At 46.2% G+C, this 25,345-nt stretch overlaps 1 protein-coding gene across 2 annotated transcripts in view; it reads left to right on the forward strand.

Moving 5' to 3' along the window:
- The first annotated feature begins 3,023 nt into the window (after nt 1–3,023).
- The window catches only part of LOC117351338 (thioredoxin-like), a 68,032-nt gene continuing 45,710 nt past the window's right edge, over nt 3,024–25,345 (forward strand). For both annotated transcript variants that reach the window (XM_033926521.1, XM_033926530.1), the window contains exon 1: nt 3,024–3,174. In XM_033926521.1, coding sequence (XP_033782412.1) covers nt 3,151–3,174 — 24 coding nt within the window. In that variant the 5' untranslated portion in view covers nt 3,024–3,150. The remainder of the gene's footprint in view (nt 3,175–25,345) is intronic.

A 25,345-nucleotide genomic window follows, 5' to 3' on the forward strand; every position in this document is an offset into this window, starting at 1 on the left:
CTCTACTGAACATGCACGCAGTGAGAGCATGTCTTATGCTGCTGCTGATGCACATGCAGGCTTAGAGTGGGACTCGGAGATGCTGGAGGGAAAGCTGCAGAGCCGGTGGCAGGTTGCCAGTGAAATCGGCAATCTGCTGGCTGGGCCGGGGTGGGGGGTTGTCCAGGGATGAGAGAAATGCTGACTGGGAGAGGATACAGGCATGAGAGAGAGGGATGAGTGAGAGATGCAGACTTGAGGGGGTAAGGGAGAGATGCTGGCTAAGAAGTGGAAGATCCAACACACCAAGAAGAACATAACATAGAGAAGAGATTCTAGATAGGGACTGAGTGTAGAAGGACATTGAAGTAATGCTGGACACAGAGAGGGACAGACATGGAGAAGAATGCTTGATGGGGAGAGATAATTGAGACGGGCATAAAAGGACAGTTAGACATAGGGACATTGCTTGAAAAGGGGCGATTCTGATAGAGGGATGATGGAAGCAGAGGAATGGAGAGGAACACAGAGGAGACAAGCTCAGGATAGAGATGGGAGGGAACAGATGGGGACAAAATGTGAAATAAGTGATCCTGGGAAGACAGTTAACCCCCCCCAAAAAAAAAACACAACCCCCCCCAAAAAAACAAACAAACAAAGAAAAACATAAAAGGGAATCTGGGACATAAGTGGACTGGGCATTCTTCCTGCTAGGGGCTGTCTAGGGGAGGAGGGGGTTCCAGCAGGAGGGACTGGGCATCCCTCCTGCCGGGGTATGTTTTTTGGGGGGAAAGTGGTGACAGGAGGAATAGGACACTCCTGCCACAGACATCCGGGGGTAGAGGTTTTGGGTGTTCCAACAGGAGGGACTGGGTTTCCCTCCTGCTAGACATCTTTGCAGAGGGAGGGGGGACGGGTTCCCTGCCGCGGCTGCTAAACTGATCACGGCAGGGAGATTCTCTTGCTGCAGTCAGCTCAGTAGCAACCCAATTCTCTAACCGGCACCTGTGACATGGATGCTGGTTAGAGAATCGTGGTGGTTAGGCAGGCTTAGGCATCTGTCCGGGAGGACAGACACGATTTTATATAGGACATGCGTGTGCTTCTGAGACTGGGTGTCTTATACAGAATCCAGCCCGTTATGTCCAAAAGTTTGAAGAGCTTTTAATTTTGTGTTTTTTCTGAATGTTTTGTATTTGAGTTTTGGTCATTTGTACATCATTATGGACTGTTTGGGATATGTACAGTGTATAAATAAACAGTTTGTATTTGTTTGATAAATTAGAGGTGTTTGCAGTGGCAATTGTTTGGGCTACTCCGACACAAGTTGGGCTACTTTTTGCCATGATTTGGGCTGGAATTTCTTTTGCCATCTGGCAACCCTGGAACAGTTAGAGGGAAAGGCAGAATAAAAAGAATCATCCCCTCCTCATTCACTTCCACCCCAAAAATTTCTCCTACCCACCTAAAACTACACTACTTCTCACCTCATGCTTCTCAAAAACTATCCACTTACTGCTGCTCATATCCAAAACTACCCCTCCACAATTACACCATCCCACAAGCTATCCTATTCTCAAAAACTGACTCTTGCAACTTTCTTACCACCCTACATACCACCCTCAGCCTCAAAAATTATCCTACCTGCAACTGACACAACACCCTACAAACTGCCTATGCCCAATAACTAGGTCTCTGTAACTAACTGTCCCATCATCACCAAAACTAGTCTCCCACATACCATGAGCCAGATTAAATGGTAAGGATGTACAGTACTCTACCATATTGAAATAAAGCTGCGCTGGTGTGCATTATTGATAGCTTGATGGAAATGACAATGGATGCAAGTGTAACTGATAAATCAAAACTTATTTTGCTAGATCTTCTCTAGGATTAGCAAACAACTCCAGAAAACGAAGGACAGATTGAGACAATCCAGGCTTTACTTCCATTGCTTTTAATTTTTTCAATCAAGTTCCTTATTTCAACTTGATGTATAAATACAATTTTATCTGTTCTATGTATTACTTCTTTCCCTGCCATGTCGGTATTTTCAGCATTATATTGTAAATGCTTTCTGTCTTTATCTGTTTTTAAGTCCATTATTCTAATTTGTATTTTATCTGTATCTCATGTATTAGTGCACTTTGTTGTGAACCGCCTAGAACTTTTTCGGTATGGTGGTATATAAGAATAAAATTATTATTATTATTAAAACCTGGATGTCTCAATCCATCCACCTTTTTCTGGAGCCAAGTGGTAACCCTTGTTCCTTCATGTCTCTATCCCAGACCCACCCGCAGAAACTGTGCTTTTAAATCATGTTATAAACCAAAGTAAAGTTCATTCTTTAAATCCAATATTTCCTTTCCACAAACAAAACAAAACCCAATAGAAATTAAGCTCTATCGAGCAGAGACTGTTTTCTTATTCTTTGTGACTTTGTGCAGCGCTACGTGCTCCTGGTAAACGCTATAGAAATAATTAATAGTAGTAGTACACCAGAACTAAGGCACACATTTCCATTACATATAGGGGAAAACCGCTTTTCGCAACTTTTGCACGAAACTTCCATTTCCCACTGACCACTCCCTTCTATATTAAGCTCGAGAGAAAAGTGTCGCAGTTCGAGGGGAGGAGGGGGCATCACGGAGTTTCCTGGCAGCGGTGACTCGGCAGTTCTAAGGAATGGCTGGGCGGAGCCAGGACCGATAATAACGGTCAGCTCGCTCCTCGCTCTCTCGGGGGAGCCTACATTTCCACTGCAAAATATCCGTTCGCAATCACCCCGTTGTCGCGTACGAGTAACACTAAAAGGTATGCCCTCACAACCCTTTCCTCAGAAACCCACCCCTCAAGATCTCCTACACTCGGGACATCACAAACAGATGCTCCCTGGCAGTTTACATCCACAGCCACGAGCGACCTACTGCAGGACAGCCAATGGCCGCGAGCACACGCCCCTCCTCCGGCCTCGGGCATTGGATAACGCACACGACGGCTGTTATCCCCGCGCCCCCTCCCCGTGTGCTATAAATAGCTCTTCAGCGCAGGCGCTCTGCTTCTGGCTCGTGTAATCCCCTTGTGGAGGTTGGGCGCGAGGGTTGCAGTGCCGGCAGAGCTCGTCCAGGACGTACTTTCCCCGTTTACTCCGTCCAAGTAGCAGTCAACATGGTGAAGCACATTGAAACCCTGGTGAGTGAACGGCGTACCTCCTGCTGCGCTCTCGCCTGGTGGCAGTGGGATAGCTCTTAGGCGTAGGTTTTGCTGCTTTCATGTTAGGGAGCTGAGGGAGAGAGGAGAATATTTCGAGAGCTTGCCTTCAGTTTAAAAGAGGTTCGCTATCTTTTTTTTTTAAATCAAAAGTGTTGAGGGGTTGTGTTCGGGGCCTTTTCCTTTTTAGGGTCGGTTGCTCCTGCTGGCGGGAGAAGCTGTAGGCCAAGGACTCGAGATGATAACTATAAAACGTTGTTTTTCTTTTGCTATGCGTTTACATTAAAAAAAAAAATCTTACATTACTCTTTAACAAATACATTTCGTGACCTTTTAAAAAAGTGGAGGTTTAGTGCGGCGCCGCCTCGTGACTTTAGGCTGAAATATCTGTCCCGAGTTTCCATTTTCTGCCTCTGTAGGCTTCTGCTAACACCGCAGAGCAGGTGTAGTTCACTTGGCGTTAAATATTCAAATTAATTGTTGCGTAGTTAAAATCTAAACGAACCTGGGTTAGGTAGTTCCTGTCCCAGGGAGTACAATCTTCTAACCCCCCCCCCTCCCGTTACAGTACATGACATCTGCCAGAGGTCCAATGGCGTGTCCCAATGAAAGTAGCCCGCAGATCTAACCTAGACAATGGGTAACTGGAAGAGTTTACTGTACTCTAAGCTTTTTAAACATGCTTTCCCATCCTTTAGTTAAACAGCTTTCCCATCCTTTAGTTTATCTGATTAGATAGTAAGCTCTATGGACCATCTCTCTTGAATGTGATTCTTTCTTTTTACTAGCCACTAATTTTTTTGTAAACTGCTTAGTCTTACAGTGACTGCTTTATCAAAATCTTAAACTTGAAACTTGCATGTCTAACAGTGCAATAGATCAAGTAGTAGCAGCTCCTTATTAGGTACATCAATTTGTGTTCAAGTCCTAGTGACTTGATGAATTACAGAAATAGGTCTTGTGGTAGTCCAGTAAGTTCTTTATAGGATGATGTAAATCAGGGGTGCCCACACTTTTTGGGCTTGCGAGCTACTTTTTAAATGACCAAGTCAAAATGATCTACCAACAATAAAATTAAAAAAAAACACAAAGCACACTGTACGCATAGAAAATGTTAATTATCATTCCTATTCCAGGGTTTTTCAAAGAGGTCAAAGCAGATGACTCTATGCACTATCACCTCAGTAACAACCATACTAAACCACGATAGCAGTTTTTAGCGCAGGGAGCTGCGCTGAATGCCCAGCACTGCTCTCGACACTCATAGGCTCCCTGCGCTAAAAACCTCTATTGTAGTTTAGTAAATGGGGACCTTAGTGTAAAATATAGACAGCAGATATAAATTCAGACACATTTTGATCACTAAATTTAAAATGAAATCATTTTTCCTACCTTGTCTGGTGATTTCATGAGTCTCTGGTTGCACTTTCTTCTTCTGACTGTGCATACAATTTTTCTTCCCTTCTTTTAGCCTGTATGCTTCCTCTCCTCCAGACCTCATTCCTTCCCCCAACTTTTCCTTCCTCTTCCCTGCCCTTTCTTTCTCTCTGCCTCCCTTTCTTTTTTTTCTGTTTCTCTTCTTTCCTTCTGTCTCCCTGCCTGCCCTATCTCTTTCTTTCTCCCTGCCCTCCCCCAAGCCACTGCCATTGCCATTGCCATCGGGGACCAGGACCCAAACGCCACCAATAACAGGCCCCAAGCTCTTCCTGCTTCGGCCAACCAGCATTCCTCTCCCCGACGTCAATTCTGCCATCGGGAAGAGGAAGGTTGATCAGCCCAAGATCGTGATCAACCTATTGGGGGAAATGCTGCCGGGTCCTGCCTTCGCGGAAACAGAAAGTAGGCAGGACCCGGCAGGAAGAAGAACAAATGCTTCACTAACCTGTCTCCCGCATTAGCCCTTAGCGAATGCTTGCTTCAGGGCTCAACATGTGCGTGCTTGCTTCCCTTCCCCCCCCCCCCCCCGGACATAACTTCCGGTTTCGGAGGGAAGATAAGAGAAGCCGGCATGCACACGTTAGAGCCCGGAGCATAAGTTCGCTACGGGCTGAAATCTCCAAGCTGTTTTTTTGTGGGTTTTTTTAATGTTCAGCAGCGGCAGATGACAGCTGGGTGGACCGCCCAGCTAAAAGGCCCTAGGGAGAACACTGGAGAGGAAGGCTGATCGGCCCGTAGATCAGGACGGCAACACGAGTATCACGGAGCCCGGGATGGGCTCTGCGATCGACTCACGTTGCCTTCCTGAGCTACTGGTCGATCGCGATCGATGTATTGGGCACCCCTGATGTAAATAAATGGGAGTGAGGAATAGCAGCAATCTCTAGGCTAGATGGTGTCTCTACATTGATATGAAAGCCAGGTAGTGTGCAGCTCACTTTATCTTCTAGGGTTGATAGCTTCTGAAAAATTAAAAATGTTCCAGACTGTTTTTTTTAAAAAGCTTGCATAGTGCCACTGGATAGAAAAGCTATTGCTATTTATTTTATTTATTTATTTATTCACTTTTCTATACCATTCTCCCAGGGGAGTTCAGAACAGTTTACAGTACATGAATTTTTCCCTATCTGTCCTGGCAGGCTCATAATCTTATCTAATGTACCTGAGGCAATGGGGGATTAAGTGACTTGCCCAGGGTCACAAGGAGCAGCAGAGTACTGAGGTTGTAGCTTTAACCACTGCGCCACACACTCGCCACTTAAGGCTTCTATAGTGTTGCCAGAATAGATACCATTTTTTTGGGCTGCAAAAAATCTGGATAGATGGTCCTGCTCAGTTCTGCCTTCGGCTCTGTCCTGTTTCACCCATCCCCTTCCAGTTCAGCCTCCAGACCTTCTCCTGCAAACTTCCTCTCCTTTCTTGACAAGCTCCAACCACATCTGGAGGGGCTGGAGCATGTGTGGATGTGACATTTGTGCATTCTCAGATGTCCTCCAGATGTGGCTGGAGTTTGTCAAGTCTTTCCAAAATCCGGACAAACTGCTGGACATGTCCAGATTTTCCCAGATGTCTAGTAACCCTATGCTAGATGCATGCAACATTGTATGTTACATGAAAAATGTAAGATGATTCCAGCCAATACAGGACAGTTGGGGTAGGGAACTACTAAGGGAGTGACAAAATAGACGTGGGGTACTTTACAAGTGGGTTGGAGTTGGGTTAAAAGCAACCTCACAAAAGTGGGCTTTTAGCCTGTATTTGAACACTGGCAGAGACAGAGCTTGACGTCTGGCCTGCCTGAAGCTTGTGTAATCAGTGAAAAACATTAGCTAGTCTGTAGTGTTGTAAGTTCTGTTTGGCACACCCATAACATTTCTTGTTAGGGTAGGTTTTACAGGATATGTTTCTATAGTGAATATGGAAGGTGTATAAATGTCTGTCGATTCAGTGCGACTATCTTGAAACCTATAGACAACTTGAAACATTTGAGGACTTTCTTGCCTAACATGCTAAAAATTTACCATGAAGTCCTCATACTCTTGGTGTCTGACACTCCTGCACCTGTTAAGTCAGTTGCACTATATAGAATAGAGCTTTCTGATTTTCTTTTTAAGGATATGTGCTGTATACTGAAGGTATGCTGGAGACGTTCGCTAGTTAGGTCCTCTGCATCAGTCAAGCTGCTCACTTCATGTGAAGTGATGCTCTAATAGGCATAGACTATAATAGAAAAATCTTGTTTCAGCTGCCCTAGGTGGGCTAAACTTAGGGTACTACGGCACCCAAAACTACACCAGTGGTGACAGCTTTAGGGAGTCAATAAAGAACATATTAATTGGAGAAGAAAAGTAAGGAAAATAGCATTTCTGGGGAAAAGGTAACTTAAATAGTAAATTCAAATGGAGTGGCTAACTTTTCAGATTACATATGGATCCATATGCTTGAACATCTGTAACTCTACTACATGAGGATGGGGTTTAGACTGTTGGATTACAAATTGTTTGCTCAGAGTTCATAACTTCATGCTTTGTTCTTGGTGACTAATCAGGTTTCCCTTTTAATTCCAGATGGAATCTGGTTCTTAAGTATTTGTAGATTTTTTTAGTTAGGGGAAAAAAAACCAACCTTTCTGAACTAGAGGTTCTTGTCCCAGTCCTCAGGACATATCAAGTCAGTTAAGTTTTTGGGCTAACCAACACAAGCATGAGATTGGAGGTAGTGTGCCACAGTATGTAATGCATGCTCATTTAGAATCTGGATATCCTAAAAACTACATTGGCTATGTGTTAGCCTAGCTCAGGGGTAGGCAATTCCAGTCCTCAAGAGCCAGGTCAGGTTTTCAGGATCTCCACCATGAATATGTATGAGATAGATTTGCATCTCAAGGAGGCAGTGCATACAAATCCATATCGTACATATTCATGGTGGAGATCCTGAAAACTTGACCTGACTCTGGCTCTCGAGGACTGGAATTGCCTACCCCTGGCCTAGCTTGAGAACTTGCTAAGGCTAATCTTATTGTTGGCATTTGTTTATTTAGTTTCATAAGTGTAATGGGCATTAATCCAAACTACAGTAGTGAAGATTGGGCCTGAGTGGTGTGCTAATGGTTAGAGCAGTGAGTTGAGAATCTGGTCAGCTAGAGTTCAAATTCTACTGATACGCCTCCTTGTGATTTGGGTGAGTCACTTAAGCCTCCACTGCACAGGTACGGAATTAGACCAGTCTAATAACCCATGCATTGTTAGAATACTCTGCAATGTGCCAAATCTTTTACTCCTGATGGCAGTACTGTGTGCAAACTACTGCTATCAAATATGTGCTGATAGACTGCATTGTAGAGGTCTGGCGCATGGAATAAATGATTTGCCTTCCAAGTCAGAAGGGATGCCTTATAAGAAAAGTTACCCCTAGGGTCCCTGCCCTGCACCCTGTAAAAATATCTTTGGGCTCTAGACCAGTGTTCTTCAACCTTTTTATACCTATGGCCTGGCGAAAATAAAAATTATTTTGTGACCAGCACCAATCCGTGAACCGGCAGTTGAAGAATACTGGGCTATGTTGTGGGCCAGACCCCGCCCATCTCTGCCCAATCTCCGCTCCAGACCCCACCCCATAATAGTACTAATTGTAACACTATTTTTTCCATTCAATTTCATATATACACACAATATAATCTTAACATATGGTTAACCACAAAATTAAACTACACAAAGCACACTGTATGCTTCTCAACATTCATTCCTACCAGAACGCAGATAACCCCTAAGCAAATATGGGACCAAAAACTAAAAGTACTAATATACAAACAAATCCTAAGATGCAAGACTCTACATGCAGTACAACCCCAGAGAAATAGAAACAAATGCATTTCTTCCTGAACAGTGCAAAGTACAGACAGCAGATGTAAAGTCTCAAAATTGACAATTCAGTCACTAAATTCATAAATGGATTTAGGGTCTCAGTTATAAGGATAACTTTTTAAGCTTCTAAATTCAGTTTGGCACCTTAGAATATGCATCTCTGTGTTGTATACAAGTATTATAAAGAAATAGGCACAGCCTTGTACAAGCACCTACTTTATGCATGCGTGTGCTAGGGAAATTTGTCTCCCTCACTCTATGCTGTGACTTACTTTTGGCCTGCTCCTGTCTTGACTGTTTTATGCTGCCCCCGGTGTTATCTTATGACTGGCTCCCTCTTCACTGCTGCAGTGCACAAAGCCACGGGCAGCAGCTCCTCGTGAATCCTGTGCCTCATCTGGAAGCCTTCCCTCTGATGTGCGACAGAGAAGGCTTCCGTTTCAGGCGCAGGACGCCCATAGGAGCCACTGCCCACTGCTTTGTGCACTGCAGCAGTGAAGATGAGGGAGCTGGCCCAAAGATAACATGATCTACCGGATAGCTCATTACATGGGAACAGTAATTGTAGCACCAGATTCACCCAGGCTCCTGTTTTATGCAGATATTGTATGACTAGAAAAGTGGTCTAGCTCTTAAGAACATCAAGGCTCTTAAGTGTTTTGGTCACAGCATAGCTCTTGAGTGTGCAGTGTTGGTCCAAAAAGGATACTCAGAAGTGGTCATTGCTACTTGGAGCCAAAAAGCAGATTGTTTCAGCGTATGCTAAGCACTGATGCAGCAAAGAAGTTAGAGCTGGGCAATACCCAATGTCTGTACAAGCTTTCCTGCATGAGGGCCTTGAAAAGGGAATGGCAGTGGTGTCCCTTAGCGTTCAAGTAGCTGGACTCTCCTGTTTCCAGGACTGAGAAGAGAGCTTTGCTGATTGTGCAGTAAATTGTCCGCAGACATAACAGACATTATCAGGATGGTTAACACAACCTTGTCTGTTCCTAATTATAATAATTTAGACCAGTGTGTCTCAAACTTTCTCGAGGCACACTAAAGTAGTGGCCATGGCTTGAGGCTCCCAGAAGTGCACAGATGTTGCTGTAATGACATCATGCTTATGCGTGACTTGTTGACCTCTGCACATGTGCAGAGACCCTCCAGATGGGCCCTGAGACACCAATAGGGGGTGCCATCAGGGAAGAGGGCCGGAGAGGCACTGGCGCCAGCTGATTGCCTACATCAGTGTTTATCAACTACTTCAAGCTAAGTACCCCTTAAGTCTAACAAATATCAACTGAATACCCTAGGCCCACCCAAGCTCTGCCCCAGATCCCATCCCCTTTTCTAATTGTAATGAAAATTTTTTCCATTCATTTTTCATATATACACAAAACACAGCATTTATAAATTCTCAAATAAAATCACTTTTCCTGGCAATCTTCTTCAGGCTGCTGTAATTAACTATATCCCAGGACAAGCAGGCAGCATATTCTCTACATGTGGGTGACATCATCCACGGAGCCCCAACGCGGACAGCTTTTCAAGCAAACTTGATTGAAGATTTCAAGTTTGCTGGTGCTGCACCACGCATGTGTGTGCCTTCCTGCTCCACTAGAGGGCGCATCCCCTCCTCGTGGTCTTCAGTTCTTAATTTTCCGCGGAGCCAGAAAACCCTGTTTTTCTCTGTCTAAAGTGCCTTTCTAGCATCACGGCTTCTTTGTTTTCTTGCGGGAGTCACTGTGCGCTTTTCTCTTTGTTCAAGTTTTCGTGTGTTTCTTGCATTGATTCGGCATCCGGCCATCCATGGGGGGAGTGCTATCCCGCCGGCCTCGACGAGACCCTCTAAGCCCTCCAAGCATGCTTCCGCCTCCAGGGAATACTCATCTTCGAGGTCACCCTCGGTGGAATGCACTGCTGCACGGGACATGCCTAACATGATGTCGGTGCCCGTGTTCCAGGATATGCTCCGGGCTATGATTTCCTCGGAATTCTCCTCGGCTTTGGCCCACTTAACCCTGGCTTCGACTTCACGTGTAGAGGACCAGCCTGAGCATCGTGTCAAGGCCCTTTGGGGCAGGGTGCATCTGTCTCGGCATCTTTCCTCTTTAGACTCTTCGCCTCCGTCCTCGAGGCAATCCTCGCCTTTGGGGTGTCTGAGGTCGAAGCGCCGGTCGGGGCGTGCCTCGACCCCCGTCTCACCGCTTGGCGAAGCAGCCCCGGGACTCCCCCCCCGAGGCGGGGCCGGTCCCGGGTGGTCACACGGCCAGGGCTCTCCGGGTCTCAGAGTTGACTTTGTCCAACCCCCGGTGTGGCTCTGGATCGTTGATATGGACCCTAACCTTCAGGATTGGTTGGCCAACCTTCCCTGTTTAGGCAATTAACTCGTCTATGACTATCGAGGCGGCCACGAAACGCCTCTCCGAACATTCTTTTGCATCCTTTGATGCGGTCCAAGCCGGAGCCCACTCCTCCCAAGGCCTATCAGTTGCCGCCTCGGTGGTATCCACAGAAGTCCACACCTGCTTTTTCACATCCTCCTCCATGGCAGCAGGCTCCCTCCAAGCCTCAGACCCCGGCTGCGACTAAACCCGTGCCCTCCTTTTGAAAGGCTGGCCGGGAGGGGGCTGGTCTCCTCCGCACTGGGTCCCTCTCCTCTCCCTATTAGGGGCTGCCTCCACGCCTTTTATCCGGTCTGGGACGCTTGGGTCCTCTCTGTGATCAGGGAGGGGTATTCTCTAAATTTCCGGGAGTTGCCGCCGGACTGTCCTCCCGGCGTGTCTCCTTCAAACCAAGCGCACCTTCCGTTGCTTCTTCTGGAGGCTCTGACTCTTCACCTTCGGGCAGTGGAGGAGGTTCCCTCTTGTCAGCGGGGGCAGGGGGTTTACTCCCGCTATTTCCTGGTCCCCTAAAAGACCGGGGACCTCTGGCCTATCCTAGACAGCCAGAGGCTGAACAAATTTCTTGTTCGGGAGAAGTTCCGGATGCTTTTGCTTCCCATCCTGTACCCTTTGATGGACGAGGGGGACTGGTTGTGTTCCCTTGATCTGAAGGAAGCATACACTCACGTTCCGGTGCATCCAGCTTGTCGCCGGTTCCTTTGGTTTCAGGTGGGGGACCTGCATCTTCAATATTGGGTTCTCCCATTCGGGCTTGCTTCGTCCCCTCGAGTCTTCACGAAGTGTCTCGTGGTGGTGGCTGCGGCCCTCAGGTCCCAAGGACTCCAAGTCTTTCCGTAACTCGACAACTGGCTGATCAAAGCCCTGTCGAGGGTGGGAGTTATTTCAGCGACCCGTCGGACAATTTTATTCCTCCAAAGTCTGGGGTTTGAGGTCAACTTCCCAAAATCTCAGCTGTGCCCCACTCAGTCTCTACAGTTCATCGGGGCCATGCTGGACAAGGTTCGCCTACAATCTTTTCTGCCTACTCCTCGTCAGGCCACTCTGGTTCAGTTGAGCCAGTTGGTTTCCCTGCGAGATTCGGTCTCAGCCAGGCAGATGATGATTCTGCTGGATCACATGGCCTCCACTGTCCATGTCACGCTGTTCGCCAGGCTGCATCTTGGATTCCTCAGTGGACCTTGGCGTTTCAATGGCATCAGGATCGGGATCCCGCTTCCCAGAACATTGCAGTGACTCCTTCTTGAGACGCTCGCTCAGTTGGTGGACCAACTCTTCCAATCTTTCCAGAGGGTTGCTCTTCCTCGAGCCTCCGCATCACAAGGTCCTGACCACAGACTCCTCGGCGTATGCCTGGGGGGCTCACCTCGACGGTCTCCGGACTCGGGGCCTTTGGTCGAGTGCAGATCGCCGTTGTCGCATCAATCTGCTGGAACTTCGGGCCATTTACCTTGCCCTGGTCGCTTTTCATCATCTGCTTCAGGACCGGGTGGTCCTGGTGCGCACGGACAACCAGGTGGCGATGTATTATGTCAACAAGCAGGGGGGCATAGGTTCCCTGTCTCTCTACAAGGAGACTCTTCGCCTTTGGGATTGGGCGTTCCGCCACAACATCTTTCTTCGTGCGGTTTATATCCAGGGGGAGCACAACTGTCTGGCAGACATGTTGAGTCACCTTCTGCAGCCGCACGAGTGGTCTCTCCATTCCCAGACTCTGCGTCAGATGTTCGTTCGCTGGGGGACTCCACAGATCAATCTGTTCGCCTCCCCCCTCAATCACAAGCTGCCTCAATTCTGCTCGAGGATGTAATCCCCAGACCGTCTCAAGGCAGATGCGTTCCTTTTGAATTGGGAGGGCAGATTCCTTTATGCGTTTCCGCCTTTCCCTCAGATTTTAAGGATGCTTGTGCAGCTCAGGTCGGCGCATGCCGACATGATTCTGATTGCTCCTCGGTGGCCTCGGCAGCTGTGGTTATCCCTGCTTCTACAACTCAGTGTTAGGGGCCCTCTACTTCTCTGCCTGTTTTCCCTTCTCTGCTGTCTCAGTCGGTTCACTGCTGCATTCCAATCTGCAGTCTCTTCATCTGACAGCTTGGTTTCTTTCTACCTGACCCCTTCTCTTGGGTTGTCTCTGTCGGTTCAGGATGTCCTTGAGGCTTCTACGAGGCAGTGCTATTCTCAGAAGTGGACATGGTGTGCTTCATCGTGTGGAACCTCTGTCTGCTTCGTTGTCCTCAGTTCTGGAATATTTGCTTCATTTGTCTCAATCTGGTCTTGAGACCAATTCAGTTCGTGTTCATCTCAGTGCGATTGCTTTCTTTCATCGGCAGCTTGATGGGAAATCGCTTTCTGTTCACCCTGTAGTTTCTCGTTTTATGAGGGGTCTCTTGCATGTCCATCCTCCCCTCAAGCCTCCATCTTAATGTGGTTCTTGCTCAGTTGATGAAACCTCCCTTTGAACCCATGGATAAAGCTCATCTGAATTTCCTTACTAAAGCTCATCTGAATTTCCTTACTTGGAAAGTGATCTTCCTGCTTGCACTCACATCTGCTCGCAGAGTCAGTGAGCTGCAGGCAGTGGTGGCGGACCCGCCTTTTACTGTATTTCATCATGACAAGGTGGTCCTGCGTACTCATCCTAAGTTCTTGCCTAAGGTGATTTCAGATTTCCATCTTAATCAGTCTATTCTTCTGGTATTTTTTCCTAAACCCCATTCTCATCCTGGGGAGGTGGCTTTGCATACTCTTGAGTGTAAGAGGGCGTTGGCTTTCTATCTTCAACGCACCCAATCTCATCGGAGGGTTCCTCAACTTTTCTTGTCCTTTGATCCTAATCGGTTGGGACATCTGATTTCCAAGCGCACCTTGTCCAACTGGTTGGCTGTTTGTATTTCCTTCTGCTACGCTCAGGCTTGTCTCTCGCTGTGCGGTCGGGTTACGGGGCATAGAGTCTGAGTGATGGTGGCTTCTGTCGCTTTCCTCAGGTCCACGGCAATTGAGGAGATCTGTAAGGCTGCCACTTGGTCTTCGGTTCATACCTTCACCTCTCACTATTATCTGAATACTTTGTCCAGAAGCGAAGGCCGGTTTGGCCAGTCGGTTTTGCATAATCTTTTTTCCTGAATTGCCAACTTTCCCTCAGTCCCTTTTTGGTTAGCTTGGAGGACACCCACATGTAGAGAATATGCTGCCTGCTTGTCCTGGGATAAAGCACAATTACTTACCGTAACAGGTGTTATCCAAGGACAGCAGGCAGATATTCTTGCAACCCTCCCACCTTCCCGAGGTTGGCTTCTTTGCTAGCTATCTGAACTAAAGACCACAAGGAGGGGATGCGCCCTCTAGTGGAGCAGGAAGGCACACATGCGTGGTGCAGCACCAGCAAAGTTGAAATCTTCAATCAAGTTTGCTTGAAAAGCTGTCCGTGGATGACGTCACCCACATGTAGAGAATATCTGCCTGCTGTCCCTGAATAATACCTGTTACGGTAAGTAACTGTGCTTTAAAGGTGAGGCCGGGGGAAGCCAGAGGACACTAGAGAAGGGGGAAACAGTCTTTCGGCAAATCAGGCAGTGCTGGTGGTATCTGTATCGTATAGGAAAGCCAGCTAGCAGGCACCTCTTTCTCCTCAGTGTGCCGCAGCATACTTGGAATCTCAGGAGGCACACTAGTGTGCCGAGGCACACAGTTTGAGATACTGTTTTAGACAAAACACAAAAATTTACAGGTAGAAAAAGCAGCACAATCACTTTAGTATAAACTTTCAAATTACTGGTATGTGATCGATGAGCTGTCCTAAAATGAAATATAGTTACAGAAACAGTAAAATGCGGACACTTCACAGTAGTATTGACAAAAATGAGAAACAAACTAATGCATAACTTAAAAACAGGATGTGATAGGCAAAAACTGTTTTCGGATTTAGTCGGCTAGTCGGCATGTACCCCTTAAGGTACAGGTGACAGAACTCTCTAGTAGCAAATTGTTTGACCAGGGTTAGTCTGTCTGAATTTTTATTTTTCTAACTAGTACTATCTGAAAGAAAATAGTACTCTACAACAGTGGTCTCAAACTTGCGGCCCGGGGGCCACATGCAAGGTACTATTTTGAGGCCCTCGGTATGTTTATCATAATCACAAAGTAAAAAACAGTTTTTCAGTCATGTCTCTTTAGCTATAAATTACAAAATTATTATTAAGACTTAGCCAAAAGGAAAGATTAATAAACTATAAAGAATTTTACCTCATGCAAAATTGTCATTTCTTTAAGACATTAACTATTTTTTCTGTAGCCCTCCAAGTACCTACAAATCCAAAATGTGGCCCTGCAAATGGTTTGAGTTTGAGACCACTGCTCTACAAGATTTGTTTTGCAATGCAACCCTTATTGAAATATAAATTTGTTTTCAAGTGTGGGATTTTGTGTGCATGGCCCATGACATCATAAGGCTAGAAAACATATGTGAAATAAGTATTTTGTTGGTCCATGGTGGCATTGCTACTACTGCTTTCCAAGTAAGCAAACCAGTATCTCCATTGCCATAGGAGCCATGCCCAATAGCCATGCAACAATTGTAGGTTCCCAAGCCTGTGTTATGCCTACGTGCTATAGGCATCACAGGAACTGCTCTAAATTGGTTCAGGGGCTTTCTAACAAGTCATTTATACCAGGTCTTCTGTGATGACAAATTCTCACCTGTCTGGACCACTCCCTGTGGAGTCCCACAAGGTTCCTCACTGTCCCAATCCTATTCAACATATGCTTGCTGGGGAACCACCTAGCCTCATCAGGAGTAAAGAGCTATAGTTACACCAGTAACATCACTATATTCCTCCTTATACCCACTCTGCCCTCAAAGGAATCCAAGCAAATCGAAGGATTATCCAAACAATGGAAGACTGGATGACTAATCAAACTGAAACTAAACCTTGAAAAAAAAAACCAAGTTCTTCCTCAAAAGCCCCTTGAACCTCAACGAGGAACATCACGATCAGGAGTAAAATCTTTTAGTCCACTATCAAAACACTAGGGGTGACTAGACCAGGGGTGGGCAATGAGGGCTGCAATCCAGTCAGGTTTTCAGGATTTCCCCAATGAATATGCATGAGATCTATTTGCATGCACTGTCTCCCGCTTCAAAACCTTAACAGGCTCTTCCCCTATCTACCTGTCAGATCATTTTGAATTCTCAGGCCCCTCCCACACACAATGCCTACCTGTTTGCCTTCCTGATCTTAAAGGGCTGCATCTACAAGAGATTCCTTGATAGATCTCTGGCATTCCAAGCAGGCAAATGGAATAAATGTCTAACCACCCTCATATCAAATTCACCCTCCTACCAAACTTTCAGGAAATCAATTAAAACCTATCTCTTTGCCAAATTTCTCCGACTCCCTCCCTGCCTTATATCCCTGCCTCATATCCCTGACATGCTTCTCGATATACCTGACTAATCCCAACTGCTAAGCTAATCTGAATGTCTTTTCCTTAGCAACAGCAGAAGATGAATCCAGAGACCAATGGGATAGCACACATCTACCAGCAGGCGGAGATAGAAAAACTGATTAACAGGTGGTCCTATGGCTGGCACTCCTCCTGTGTCTCCAGTATTCTCTATCTCCCAGCAGGAAATGGTCGCTATTCAACTAGCTCCTGAATTCTGGCTGTGACTGGAACTTTATTTTCGCCTGTTGAGGTTTCTCTTCAGTGAGACTGCCGTTTCGCCTGTTGAGGTTTCTCTTCAGTGAGACTGCCATTCTGTTTCTCCTGTTGAGATTTTCTCTTCAGTGATTCAGGGGTGTCCGGCTGAACGGTGCCGGCTTTAGGGGTTACACCTGGGCCCCCCCCCAGGTCCCTGCCTCACCCTCCCTCCATTGCTAGAGGGTCTGACTGGGTCTCGATTTTTTTCTTCTTTCCCTTCTCTGTTAAAAAAAAAAAAAAAAGGATCACAGTTGCTGCATTCTGCTCTGTTAGTGCTGCTCGTGCTGCTCATCCAGCTCTAACTGGCTTCAACCAGCCCTAACAACAAGCTTGTGAGTGTCTGTTTGAACTTCAGGTTCTGTTTGGGAGTCTTAGTACTGTGGGTTCGGTCAATATACGTTTAAGGAATGGATATTTTATTGAGGCTAAGTGTTATGACTAGAATCCGTTGAGGGAGCCGGGACTTTCCCGCCCTTTGCATGCACACGCTTGGTTTCCTTGTTGGTTACAGCGCGACAGTAGCGGTGCAATTTCATGCTTGCACTTGTACTCCTCGTTGAGTTTCAGTGCAGCAGTAGAAGTCCTGTTTATTCCAAGGCTCTCTTTCGTCAGTGTTTGTCACGGCCATGTGCAGCTGATTGTGCAGGTGCCGGTTTATAGCAGCACGCATGAGATGTGACATGTTTTTTCCGGCGCTGTGGGAAGCACCCCACCGTTCTTCTGGTTATTCCCCGAGTCTTTCTTTCTATGCATGCCGCAGCAGGGTAAATTTTGCGGGGCTTGAATCCGACTGTTTCTAGGAGTGTTGATGCGGCGGCCACGTGTCAGCGAGAATCAGGCATGCACTTGGGTCTCTGGCGATGGAGGGAGAGCTGCAGCGTTCCGGTAGTTTATTTACAGCTGACTTTGGTCAGGGTATGCCGCGGCTTCTCTCCTTTCCAGTTCAGACAAATTGTACGTGTTTCACCAGCTTTGGGCAGATTTGTCTATGTTCCTGCTGTATTACCTTGAAGGAAGCTGCTAGTTTAATCGGACTCGGGGGTTGGCACTCGAGGGGATTATCAGAGAGGTCACCCAGTCTGTTTGTCTCCGGACTGAGCCGACATACGGCAACTCACAGCACAGTGAGATCAGCAGTAAGATAGTGCCCTGTATTTCACACTGGTATCTCATTGTCTCTCTTGGGAGCCCTGCAGATTGAGCCTTTTTTATGTTGGTAACTGTCCTTATTTGGGCCTCTGTGCTGCGCTGCATGTGTTTAGTAGTGGCATAGGATATATATGCCTAAAGGTACTACTGGTTTCCAAGTTCAGGCTGTCTCTATGGGCATAATGACTCTTCGCATCTTTCTGCGGCCAGAACTCTCTCTCTATTTCTGAGGGGGCTTGGACTTCAGATTTCCATGCTTATCACGCTGGTTTCTCCTGTCGCCATCTTCTCATGGCACATGCTAGATGGACCCCCTGACCAGACAGGAAGGGTTGTACAGCTCCTTCTAACCAGGAGCCAGTTACTTATTCTATCAAACGCGTGGAGGAGCGCGCGTTATGTGTCGGTTAGCCTCATCCCTGAAGCTCTCAGAGATGTGAGCTTTGTCTGATACCTGTTAGGATGCTGTTTTCCACAGGGCGGTAGAGGCAGCATCTTGATTGCGTCTAGTACGTATTCACTTTAAAGGACATACGTATTTTGCTCACGTTGCATGGAGTTAGTACTGTTTTCACGTTGCATGGAGTTAGTACTGTTTTCACGTTGCATGGAGTTAGTACTGTTTTCACGTTGCATGGAGTTAGTACTGTATTCCTCTTTACATTGCGAAACTTGATTTTTCCTAGGATAATTTCTTTCTTCTTACAGATCCTTCAGTTCTCATCCTGCCGTTCCCTGACCTTCTGCACTTCATTCTGAGGGATCTAGACTTCTTCAATGACTCTTCAGGCTTTCTCATGAGGGAGAAGATGCTATAATGTCAGGTCAGGGGGCTGTGAACTTTTTTCAGGATGCTTGCAACTTTGCATCCTCCTCAGGTTTCCGGTTAGTTCTTGGAGTCTCTATGTTTTGTGTTTCCCTTTTAAGTGTTACTGGTCCTTAGGGCAGTTCTTGTAGTTCTTCAGGAATTAAGGGACGTTCCACTTACTGCATGGTGCCCAAGACGGGGGCATTGGGCAGGCTGTATCCCATTCTGCTGAATTAGTTTCTCAGGGTTACACATCTGCAGAAAAACTGGGAGAATATTTACATTTTCACTATGGATTCTGAATCTGCACTAGGTTTGCTTGCCTCTCTTGGAGCAGAACTTTCTGTTTTGGCACATGCCATTTCGCCTACCCAAGGCTTCATGAACATTTTAGAACATGTAGGCAGTGGTACCGTTTTGGCACTACCAAACGATTCACCTAATTTCTTCTTGACTGACTGCTTGATTCATACGACTTCCAGTCGGGCCATTTGACTGACACGAAAAGGGTGGTTTCTTTTCCTCAGTTCTTTGGACCTGAATCTTCGAATTGGCACAGCGCTCTTTTCTCCTTTACTATTTATAGGTATATGGGGGAGATGTGTTTATTCATATAGGAGAGAAATGTGTTTCTTCTCAGAAACTAGGGCGATGGGTCCCAGTCTCAGGTTTGCATTCTTCTTTGGTCACCATGACCCAGAGTATGGGATTCTGTACAGGTTATAGCAATGGTTCTTAACCTTGTTGGAGGTACTGAACCCCACCAGTTTCATATGCGTGTTCACCGAACCCTTCTTTATTGGAAAAATAAAATGTGATTTTTTACAAATTCAAAACATAGGTATACAGTGAGGGAAAAAATATCAATTTTGAAAACAAAAAAGTTCTCCTATATTTCAAATAACATAATGAAATTTATTGCAAATCAGTGTGACTTCTGCTGTTGCCTCTCAGAGACCATGTCAGAAATGCGCGGCTTTACCTTGGCAAGTGCCACTCATGTCATTTTCGCAACAGTCTGTTCCTTTTCTTCGTTTTTATGTCCAGCATCCTCAAAGGATTGCTCGCAAAGATATGTTGTAACAAACGGTATGAAAATTTCCCTAGCTTTCTTAGCAATAACAGGGTACGTTACCAATTGTTGACACCAAAACGTTGAGCGTTGTTGTTCTGAAGAGTTGCTGTTGAACCTGGCTCTGCTGAATTTCAATGATTTCATCGAGGTATTTATCATTGACATCTGTTGTCTCAACACTAAACGTGAATGGCTGTCTCACCCATGCTGGATATGACTCTTGTAGGGAAGTATCCGTCGAGACTTTGCAAGCTCATCTAAGTGCGTGGCTTCAGTTCCGCGGGTACAGAAATGTCTCAGATTCCAGATACATCTTCGATCTTACTTACACAGTTGTCTAGCAGGGGAAAGTTTGCGAAGTTATCGTTTTCTGTTCGTCGTTTCCATAATGGTAGCTTTTTTGAAAAGCTTTCAGGTTTTCTTCCGCTTCGATGATGTTGACTCCACCACCCTGCATCTGCTTATTGAGATGATTGAGAGCTGCAAAGATATCAGCAATGTACGCTAAAATGAGAATTAACTCAGAATTTTTGAAGCAATCTGCATGACAATGTTGCTGCTCTTGCAAAAACAGAGTTAATGCCACACGCATGGCAAAAACACGATTCAGCACCTGTCCCCGGGATAACCACCGAACGTTAGAATGGTACAGAAGTACCTTGAATTCAGATCCCATTTCTTTACACAGCTACTTGAAGATGCGGTGCTTCAGAGCATTATTTCGCACATAGTTCACGCTTTCCACAACAATTTTAAAACTTCTGCCAGTTTTGGAGGCAAGGTTTTTGTTGCCAACGCATGCCTGTGCAGAATGCAATGCATAACAATGATGTGTGGTGCATCGGCATTCACTAGCGCACCAAAACCGGACTTTCTTCCGAGCATGGCTGGAACTCTGTCCGAACAAACTGCAGAAACCATATCCCATGAAAGATTGTTGTCTTTGAAGAAGTCATCCACAAGTTTCTTCACATCAGTTGCCTTATAGCGCACGAATACTGCAAGCTGGCTTAGATTGGAAACGTCTATGGTCTCGTCGAGTTGAAGGCTGAATTTTGCCGGGCTTGAAATCAGATCTGCAACTACTTGAGCCAAGATGTCTTTGCTCATGTCCTCTATTCTGTTGCTGATGTCATTTGAAAGAGGAATTTCAGATAACTGAACTTCAGCCGCTTTTCCCAGCATGATATTTGCCATCTTCAACACAGCTGGTTTTGAGTGTTTCACCAATGGTGTGTGGTTTGCAATTAGGACGCTGACTCCCATCACGTTGTTATACATGTGAATCCATATTGTACATATTCGTCCGACCACTTTCGTATTTTGCTCGACATAGTAAGGGATTAAAATATTAAGATAGGTATCACACGACCTACCATCACAACAGTTACAATTCGACTACTGTGTGCATCAAATCCCCTGCAGCACAGATAGGCCAAGCGATGTTGCATGATCACCTGCAGCCAATTATGGACAAGCGGGGCGTATCATCACGAATCATAAGCGCTTCGGTCACGTTCAATCATCTATCAGTTAAATCACAAATTTTGATCAGGAATTGATTGATGTATACAAGGCGTTAGTTACAGATTGATAGATCAAGAAACCGAGTACACGATCAGTCTTGATCAAAATCACTGAATAACTGATAGATGATTGAACGTGACCGAAGCGCTATATGAGTCAGAGGTGTGTTTTGACTCCGCCGAACCCGCGAGACTGACTCACCGAACCCCTGGGGTTCGGTCGAACCCAGGTTAAGAACCACTGGGTTATAGGATTCATGTTGCTGACTCCACTGGGAACTTCGGCTTGCTTTCCCATTATAACACTACAGCAGTCACTTTTGTTCCGGTGGTTCCCGGTATCTCAGGGCTCCAATTATTTGGTAGGCTCCTCATACATTGCTCTGTATAATTTGGTGGCTCAGATTTCTTTTTTCAAAGGCATGCCTCGATTTTTGCTGGACTAGCTCATGGCCACCAAACATCCCGGGCTGTTGGGTTGGGGGGGGGGGGCTTGGTGCCTTCCATCCTCAGCTCCAGGAGTCTGGTCTTAAGAGGTGACTCAGTACTTGTTCATTCTTCTATTCTTGAGCATGGTCAGGCTACCTTTCTGGAGCTTCAGACCATTCTTCCAGAATGCCGCTGAGGGTTCTTTCAATCAGTATTATGATGGGGGTATTTCTCTACAGCTTGGGCAGTAGGTGATGTACTCAGTTGCCAGGTACAGTTGTTGTTCTACTTCAATGGGTGGACCCTCATCTTTCTCTTCTGTTGGCAGATCATTTTAAGGGTCAGGAAAAGAGTTTGGATAGTCTTTCTCTCTGCGAAATCTGAGCATGGCCCATTTATTGGATGTTAGTGTACAGCACTGTGTACGCTCTAGAAAGTGTAAATGTTAGTAATGAAATCTTCTACATCCTGGATATTGGGAATTTTGGCTCAGGCGTTCCAGCTCTCTTTATGGGCGTGAGATCTCCTGGAACTAGACCTCATGGCCTCGTCTCACAATTCAGTGCTTCCTAGCTTCTTCGGCGGGCACAGGGAGGAGTGGGAGTTAGAGGGGGTAACAGCGTGGCTTTTTTCTCACCTCTGGTTTCTCTTTTTCAGTGTTTTCACCTGGCTGATGATGGCTTGGATTTGCCATCTCAAGCTCGCTTTCAGGGCACAGTATTTGTAGAATCTCTGGCTTGGCTGAGCCATCTCAAGCTTGTTTTCCGGGCACAGTATTTGTAGAATCTCTGGCTTGGCTGCGCCATCTCAAGCTTGCTTTCCGGGCACAGTATTTGTAGAATCTCTGGCTTGGCTGCGCCATCCTTGCTATGCGGATCTGATGAGTCTTTCGACAGCTGGACTAAGAAGTTTCCTGGTATCTCCGGATTTGCTTACCTAGGATCCGATCAACATGGATATTCGTACTACTTATTACGACCTAGCTTTTGAGAAGTCATGACTGACGTGTAAGGGTTATGCAAAGCAGGTTGTTTCTTCTCTTATCCAGGCGCTACAGATGTCTTCACTTGTGGCTTCTGCTTCCTTTTGGAGGTTTTTCCTTCCTTGGATACTTCTCAACATTTGCACCCTTCCAGAGTTCCTTTTTGGCACAGGTGTATTGCCGAGGGCTTAGCGTTAAATTCCCTTCAGCTTCAAGTGCCATTCTTAGCTTGTTACAAGGGCTAAGTATATTGCTCTTCGATTACTTCTCAGCTTCATGTAGTTCAGTTCCTAAACGGAGTACGGTTTATTTGTACACCTCTTAGAAAGCCCTGTCCGAGTACAATCTTCAGGTACTTCGCAGTTTACCGAAGGCTTCATTTCATTCTTGTGCTGTTGAACACGGGGTTTCTTGTGGCCATGGCTTCGGCTCTGCAGTTTTCCGAGTTGCAGGCCTTGTTCAGCGGGGATTCCTATTTCCGATTTCCAAAATCTGTGGTATCAGTTCGGACGGTACCACAATTCTTTGTAAGGATGTCATCCTTTCTTTTACGACACACTCCCTTTTCCTTCCTTCTTCCTGGGATGAGAAATGGGGAGACATGCTTTTATTCACTGCATTTTTTGAAAGTGCGTAGCGTTCTCCACGAGCAAGGTTTCTAATGACTTTTAGTTGTTTAGATCACCTTTTTGTATTCTTCAAGGGACGCTTCAAACATATGGCGGCGTCCAAAGCCTCCATCGCTCGATGGGTCCAGGAGGACATTCTTTACGCTTGCTTGATGGCAGGGAAGCGGTTGGCGAAATAACTTCATGACCATTCCATCAGAGTGATGGCTATTTCTTGGACTCGGTCCAGAGGTTTTTTCCTTGGAGGAGTTTTGTCTCGCGGCTACTTGGTCTTCCGAGAGTGCTTTCTCTCAGCATTACTGGTTGGATGTGGGGGCGCATGCGGTAGATGCGTTTAGTGCGTCGGTTGTTGCGGAGGCGGCGTTTGCTTCCCACCCAGATTGAGGATTGCTTTGCTACATCCCATTAGTCTCTGGATTCATCTGCTGCTGTTGCTAGGGAAGGAAAAATTATGTTCTTACCTGTTAATTTTCTTTCCCTTAAGATGCAGCAGATGAATCCAGAGCCCTACCCTTTCTGGATATTGTCTGTCGGTTTTTTCTTTTGCAACTTCGAAGTTTGTTGTTGTTGAGGGTTGTATTCTGTATTATTGCCTTTTGAGATTTGTTATGGGGAAAAGTTTTTTTTCCATGCTATGCCTATTGATGGTTACAGATGCTTGGGCAAGGAGCTATACTGAAGATACAGGAGGAGTGCCAGCCAATGAGACCACCTATTAATCAGTTTCTCTCTCTGCATGCTGGTAGATGTGTGCTATCCCATTGGTCTCTGGATTCATCTGCTGCGTCTAAGGGAAAGAAAATTAATAGGTAAGAACATAATTTTTCCTTCTGCAGAAAATCCTTTACACTGCAGAAAAGGGAGCCTGGATTTTGGCAGTGCACTCTGAGAAAGGAAAAGCAGTGAACACACAACCCCCGTAAGCTGATTAGTATTCAGGGAAGCTTGCAGAGTGCAGCACTGCTATCCGCCTTCACCGTGCCCACAAAATCAATCGAATGAACACAAGGTAGCCCAATCATCCTTTCAACGCTTGCAGCTTGCCCATCCTGCCATCCCTCGAGGTGGCCCGCCCATGCAGAGTACCAATGCACGGATTGTGTTTGCTGCCGCATCCCTCCCTTCCAGCACTAATTATGTGCACTCACATTGTGCAGCTTCCACATGGCCCCTGCAATATTTGCCCAACTCCAGGCACTGGTAGCAGATGGGCATCTTGCACTGCACGCAGTACGTTCTGTGTAGAGAATGACACTGACAAATTTCATCACCGTTCCTGTCCCCGCAGATAACCGCGGGAAACATCTTCATGTCATTCTTTAAGGAGAGAGGGAAGAATCAACCACTAACCCTCAAGCTTTGCTTTGAAGAATGCTGGTGTAGAAGGACTGAGGTTGAAATAGACACTAGAAAATGACATGGGATTATTTCCTGCGGTTATCCGCGGGGACGGGAACGGTGATGAATTTTGTCACCGTATCATTCTCTAATGCTGTGTTCTCCAGCTCTTGGTCTGTGCAGGTGGTGATCTTGTGGGGGCTCAGCCTGCAGCTCACCCGGCCTTGAGCAGGGGGTACGAGATGGAGCTTAGCCAGGGGACCGTGAGGCAGGCATCAGGGCTCGCAGTAGAAGACATTGCACTGCTCGCATATCACCGTAACCTCCTTGGGATCTTCTCGCAGAGCTGCCACTTGCCGCAACCCGCGGGCTCCTGATCACCGCAGTGAGTCGGGTTCACCGTCACCGTAACTGCTCCCAGCATGTTCCCTTCAACTAGGGAATCCTTCAGGCTATATAGGCATCTACCTAGGGTAAAAACCCTAGGACAAATGACCTCAGTGAAAACAGGCAAGGAATATCGCACACACTCCTGAAGGTCCAAAATAAGGATATACTTTTATTTCCGACTCTAGGTCAAGCTGCTCTGGTGTTTATCAGTAGGTTAACATTTTCCAGTATCTTTGTTCAGAAACCAAAAACATAAAATGCTGGGACAACCTGTCCTCACTGGTTTCACATATGTCAGAATGGCTCTTAATTTCAAAGTTCAAAACAAACAGCAATAAGTAAACTTGACCAGACTGTCCCAGTTAGCTTCACTGGGAAAATCCGGTAAGAGTCCAAAAAGTAACACAATAATATAAAGTAAATGCTTCACAAAAATCACAATG

Source organism: Geotrypetes seraphini, chromosome 1 (genome assembly GCF_902459505.1).
Source record: "Geotrypetes seraphini chromosome 1, aGeoSer1.1, whole genome shotgun sequence".
Classification (NCBI taxonomy): domain Eukaryota; kingdom Metazoa; phylum Chordata; class Amphibia; order Gymnophiona; family Dermophiidae; genus Geotrypetes; species Geotrypetes seraphini.